Here is a 6,400-nt window from a genome sequence, read left to right as displayed (position 1 = left end):
AATTTTGTTCCAATTTAGACTGATTTATTTCCTCTATTATAGAGAATCTTTTAGGTAGAATTTTATTCTTATTTAGAGTAGACTTTGTTCTTCCATTTAAGAAGAACAACTGTCAACACTATAAAAAGATAACTTTTCTTCAATTAAATTTTCTTTTCTATAACTTTGTGGATTCGAAGTTTTGGCCTTCGTCTCAAAATAATAATAATAATAATAATAATAATAATAATAATAAGATAAGCAGAAAATGGCGGACGCCGAGGATTTGCAACCTCTTGACTGTGACAATGGAACCGGAACGGTCAAGATCGGATTTGCGGGTGATGATGCACCTAGAGCAATATTTCCAAGCATTATAGAGCAAGGGGATTATCAGCAACTGGGATATGCGCTCCCTGATGCTGTCCTTCGTTTGGACCTTGCTGGCCGTGACGCCACTAACTCTCTTACGAAGACGCTCGCCAAGGTAGGATACATGTTCACCGCACCCGATGAGCGGGACGTGGTGAGGGATGGTGACATTGTGCTTAGCGGGGGTTCGTTCAACTATGTCCCCCGGCACTGATGATCGTATAACCAGAGAAATCACTGCTCCTCTCGCTCCGAGCAGCATGAAGATTAAGGTCGTGGCTCCACCTGAGAGGAAGTACGGTGCCTGGCTCGGAGGTCCAGTCCTCGCCTCCCCCAGCGCCTTCCTGCGGATGTGGGTCTCTAAAGGGAGAGTATGATGAACACAGCTCCTCCGTCGTCCGCTGCAAGTGTTTCTGAGCCTGTTTGATTGCGGATTTTTTCACCTTTATGTCGTGCAATCTCGGTTAGGTAACCGTGGCTCACTGAGGGATTATGCTGGTGTCTTCTAATTTATGAGATTCATGCGTACCTTTTTAAGAAGACGACGGAGTTTTCCGCTTGTTGCTTATATACGAGTAACGTTGGTATCTGCAGTTACCATCAACGATCCACATTTAAACAATCCTTTCTTTATAAATACAATAACACACAGTAATAAAACTTACACAAGACTCAGCATTCTGGTAGGCAGGTACAATTGAAGAACTGACCGACTGAGCTCACAAACTCAAAACAAAAAAGAATAGCTCGAACCCGCTGAAGGGGGAAAAACAGCTTTAAGAATAGCTCAAACCTGCTGCTTTTAAGCTCACACCATAATAGCTCTACAATATGCACTCAAATAGGCTTAATCCGAGAAAAACATCGCTGTGGTAAAGAAATATGTTATACACAAACCAACCTCTCACGCAACCTTGCCATGCCGACGAGATCACATCCTCCATTTTTACTTTGATCTCTCCCGATGACAAATAATTCTTGAAAAAGTTGTCTTTCAAAAGACCACCATCGACCCAAGTGCTTGAATCACTGGATGGGGTGGTACTGAGTGATCCCATGTTTCGGCGGAAGTTTCCTCAGGATGAAAAGCACAAGAGATGAAGGAAGAATTTCAACCAACTGCAAGTATTTAAGAATATTATTATTAATGATGAGAAAAAAAATAGTGCTCACAAATTGAAATCTCATATTACTGAAACTGTTATAGGTCAGGCCAGCATCTGATAGCATTTCGCTAAGTTATTTCAATGGATGGTTAGTAGCATCTATAGGTCCTGGAAGTAGAGGGGCATATCAAGCGTTCTAGGCTACTCAAATTTTCTAATTGGTGAACCAAAGAAAGCTAAAGCTTGAATAGCGCATGACATTATGCTTATAAATGGAATTTTAACACCAATAACTATGGAACTACAACCTAACCTATGCATACGAGTATGATCCACAGTAACAAAATGAACTTGCCAACTACCAACCCTATTCCAAGCATTCGGACAGTAAACAGTGAAATATTTTTATTCTAATTGCTATAAGAGAGAACAAAAATACCAAGTAGTAAATGAAGTCGAGAATTGGATGGTTCAGAAGATCTAGGTTTGCAGCTTTGTCAAATGCATCGAAGCACACCTGCAAGATTAAAATAGACTAGCACAATCACCATTAAGGACAACGGGAATAGTACTGCAACATAGCATATGTTAGACTATCAAGCATACCATAATACACCTGATCAAGAAACAAGTGAAGCATATGATAGTCACATAGCCAACCTGGAAAAAAAGTAAATATAAGTAAACATTTCTTCCAAAATTGAAGTAATTGGAAGCGCAAAACTTTGTCAACCAAAAGATCTAGACGATACTTCTTGTAGCTTCCTGTCTCTTCCTCTTGATTCAACAGGGAACTGTCGTAACATTAGGAAGAGCCTGCCAATAGTCACAAATAATGATAATAAAGAACGCAATTTACCCAGTAGGACCACACACATGAAACTTTGAATACATGTACTAACATAAACTATGCACGTACACGCTCAAGGCATACCAAAATTCAAAAAAGAAAGAAGAAGAAACCCAAATAAAAAACCAAAAATGCAATATGCCACCTGGAACTCAAGCATGCCTCATAATGTCAATGGTGTTCTTTCCCACTTCAATATGCAACATGTTGTGTTTACTAATGTATATGACAAGCAAAGGTTTGTGACTGGGGAGGCCTTTTTGAATTAAGACTTCTACAAGGGAAATTAAGAAGCTTAATTAGGCCAATTTGGGAGAACAACATAAGGACGAATATCAGTAATGTGTTTCTGAACAATATTTCAATCACAAGGTTTGAATCCGGTAAAAGATGGGGCTTCAGTTTGCCATAATTGATATTAGTGTTGGGATTTTTGGATGGTGATCAGAATTCATAGGTAATTGAAGTGGTCCCTTCAGAAGCAATTTCAGTTAAAGAAAAAAGGGCTGTCTGCAGGACTTGTATATATTTTCATGCACTGCACGAACAGTAATGCGTTATTTTGCAAAACTGTGATTGTCAAAAATGCAAGAACATTATCAATGTTCAAATTAGTAACAAAAAGAAGCTACATCTTGTCCTCAGAATGTTGTAATCAATTGGAATTGAAAGTGGGACATGAGGTTTAAGCTTACCTTCCCCCATAAAGTAGGAAGACAAGGGACGCGAACAATGAGACACCTGCCATATAAGCATTCAAATGTAACAGGATCATCTAAATACATGTCTCAGTAAAACAGCAACTTGACAGAACTTCCTTTTGACAACGAACATACCTGCAAAGAACATCTTGGACAGGACAAGCACAGCCTGGAGGGGCTTCCACCAAAGAAAAAACCATAAAGCTATCTGTTCCGACAATCAAAGGAAAAACTAGATAAACAAACTTGTTCTGAAACCAGAACACGAAATTTCACCTGGCCTTGATATAATAATGCAAATGAATACCAAGAGAAAATTATTTGCACATGGAAAAGGGCATGGAAAGTAATTCTAGGTAAAAAGGATTCTGACCTACCAACTATCAAATTACAGCTGCTCTTATAAATAAAATAATATTCAACATTGACTTGAGCACATCAAGAGAATGCTAAGCAATTTCCAGCATTGTCATACCTACACAACATAATTGCTAGTACGGAATGAAAGACGCTGCCCTTAAAGGAATTCCTAGATGATACCAGTATTCAGCTTTAAAATTTGTACCATAATACAAAGGAATTCCTAGATGATACCAGTATTCAGCTTTAAAATTAGGACCATTATACAAACAACAAACTGAATGAACTATAGGGTGAAAAAATAAAATCATTAAAGACATCCTTCTTGGTTATCCAGTTATTATTGCTTCTCTTGTTTTTCCTCTTGGTCCAAACTTAAGGACATCAAAGTTTTCAGGCCTTTTCCTTCAGCGTAATTCATTAACAACTCTAGTTCAATTCACAGGTCAAGTATATACATTTATTTGACAGATAATGACACGTTTTTAACTACCAGATATTCAAACAGCTGAGGACTATCCTTGCTGTATTCACATTTTAAACAGATACGGACACCAAACATCCATATGTTTAAGTAAAAACGGATAGTGTGTGTGCACAACATGTAAGAGACTTTATATGATTATGCACACCTCTTAATACCCTTGAGCTTAAAGCATTTTCTAAAAGTCGTGTAGTACGGAATGAAAGATGTAATGCTCAAAGTACTTCATAGATGATAATAATCATTCCTTTAAAAGCTTAGAAGTTAGTACCAAATACAAACTAATAAACTTAAGACGAGGGAAGAAAACAAAATTATTTAAGACTCCATTCTTGGTTATCCCTTTTTTTTGTGCCTCTGGTTTTTTTTTTCTCTTGGTTCAAACTTAAAGTAACCAAAATCTGTGCTCCTTCCGCATAATTTGATAACTACTCTAGTTCATTTGAACCCTATCATCTGCCATCACATTATTGAACTCCAACGCTAAAAAGGTCAATCAAAAGTATAACCACCATGTTTACATTTACATCTGCAACTGTTATATTTCTAGAAGAATTGCATATTTCACCTTTTGTGTGTAGAACATGATATATTTATTGATTTCCATATGAAGCCCGTTTTCTGCCTAGTTACCAATTTAATTAAAAATCACATTACAATTTGACATTGCATCATTCAATACACAGATCAAGTATATCCAGAGGTGTCAATATGAAAACTAGTTACACAACCAAATGATTTTCTCACACAGGCAAGAAATCAAGTATGTGACATGCTATTCTTCCACCAGCAGTCACAGTACAAGCAGTTAATGCATAACAATGACAAATTCATTTGACTGCTGACAGTCCAACATACACGGCCCCTGTTCTTACCATCATAACCCACAACTAACTCATGAATTACAATCCTACAGCTTAATATAAAGGACTTAACTAAGAGCTTTACCTGTACAGCATAAACCAAAGCATTTATTGTATAGAAGCTTGGTCTAAGTCCATCGGTAGAGACACCACGTGCCTGCAATTAATTTAGCTTCATTGGAAAGAAAATGAAGATATATATTCTGGCCAACAACAAGAATGGCAAGCGAAAACACCAAACATTACCTGATAATATATTTCTGCCCAAAACAGCACCAAGAGCGCATACGTTGTCAAGAATGCAAGAGAGGTCAAATCAAGAAGAACATGATAGACAATCTGAAAGGGTTATATGCAAGGTCTGATTCAATTTGATCAGTAAACTCATGCCCATCATCAGGGGAAGAGAAGACGCTGACCTCTGGCTTCATTTGATGCACATCCCGATGAAATATGAAAACAACTGATCGAACTGCAAAAGAAAGACAGACGTTAATACAAGTGGATGGCATCACTACAGAAGGATTCTATACTACAGAGTAAAGATGGATACAGACCCCCATTTACAAGAAAATTTAATAAGTGAAAGACCTTTTGCGTCGTCCATCCATACTCAGGTACTCTACATTCGATTATAACCAGTCGTATCTGCCAAAAATACAAAAACAGTACAGAAAATGATAGGATTCCGTGCACTTGCAGCTCATTATATGTAATATCTTTTAGTGAGCATCATGTCATGATTGGATTAAGCAATTACCATAATGATATGCCCTTTTCATGCTTACCCATATCTACCCATGCTAATAATGTCTAGTTATCGAGGTAAGAAATCATTATGAAATGCATTCTATGTCGTGGTTCCTTTAATTTTACGTTCTTCCCACTTATAACACGAATGGTATTGCTTATGTAGCCATTGCTTCAATTTTATTTATCTTTTTTCGCACTAAATGTTGTAAAGAAAAATTTCTTCACACTAAAGTTGGTCACTCCTCGATTCTGAATTACTAATTGATTGGCTTTGCAAATAACAAAAAAGCAAGCATTTAAATTACAAAATCCAAGGTCACTGTAACAGCTGCATGAGTACAAAATGTTGACTTTCCAAAATTCTTTACCACCCCCCCCCCCCCCCGGTAGGGCCCCCTGATAAGGCACTAACAGACCAAGTTTAGTTTGGAAGAAAAAAATTTATGATCCCGCTCACTAGCAAATTTCCCTCCCCAAAGTTTTCTATTTAACACTAAACGCTCGATCTCAAAGCAAGAAAATTCAGGGCGCAAAATCTGGAGCGCAAAATTGAAGAGAAGGGGGGGGGGGGGGCGGGGGAGAGATTACGAGAGACAACGGTCGAAATGAGGCCGGAGAGGATCGTTCGCAGAAACGAAAAGATCCAGTCTTGCCACTGCAGCGAGCCGTTGACTTTGTCGCAGCAGCTGCACGGCGCCTCTCTGAGAGCAAACGACGCTGCGGCCGGAGGCAGTGGCGATGGAGACGAGATTGAAGGGAAGTATCGACCCATCGGAAGCCCTAGCTCCTCCTGCTCGTCGCGAATAATTCGAAAAATTCGAGATTTACTCGGAGGAGGAAGAGGGGAGCGAAATTTCGAGAGAAAAATCATTTGTATTTTTTAAAGGGCTAATATCTGATAGACCCCCTGCAGTTTCGCACAGTTGCCCGAT

At 38.5% G+C, this 6,400-nt stretch overlaps 1 protein-coding gene across 2 annotated transcripts; it reads right to left on the bottom strand.

Moving 5' to 3' along the window:
- Positions 1-878: 878 nt before the first annotated feature.
- LOC109828193 (protein TOM THREE HOMOLOG 1-like) lies at positions 879-5,833 on the bottom strand. Of its 2 annotated transcripts, none has more exons than XM_020395221.1 (11): positions 5,307-5,833; positions 5,135-5,187; positions 4,962-5,054; positions 4,801-4,872; positions 3,144-3,216; positions 3,003-3,048; positions 2,210-2,273; positions 2,064-2,117; positions 1,897-1,974; positions 1,017-1,470; positions 879-939 (listed from the first exon to the last, which is right to left on the bottom strand). In XM_020395221.1, exons 1-10 carry the CDS (start codon positions 5,320-5,322, stop codon positions 1,378-1,380), a joined length of 642 nt encoding a protein of 213 aa, XP_020250810.1. In that variant the 5' UTR covers positions 5,323-5,833; the 3' UTR covers positions 879-939; positions 1,017-1,377. The 2 variants fall into 2 exon arrangements, with proteins under 2 accessions (XP_020250810.1, XP_020250811.1); XM_020395222.1 differs by lacking the exon at positions 879-939 and having other exon boundaries at positions 1,079-1,175; positions 1,253-1,470.
- Positions 5,834-6,400: the final 567 nt, after the last annotated feature.

This window comes from Asparagus officinalis, unplaced genomic scaffold (assembly GCF_001876935.1).
Source record: "Asparagus officinalis unplaced genomic scaffold, Aspof.V1 AsparagusV1_Un820, whole genome shotgun sequence".
Lineage (NCBI taxonomy): Eukaryota > Viridiplantae > Streptophyta > Magnoliopsida > Asparagales > Asparagaceae > Asparagus > Asparagus officinalis.
The sequence above is the reverse complement of the archived record's forward strand: the minus strand, read 5'-3'. Positions and strand labels throughout refer to the sequence as shown.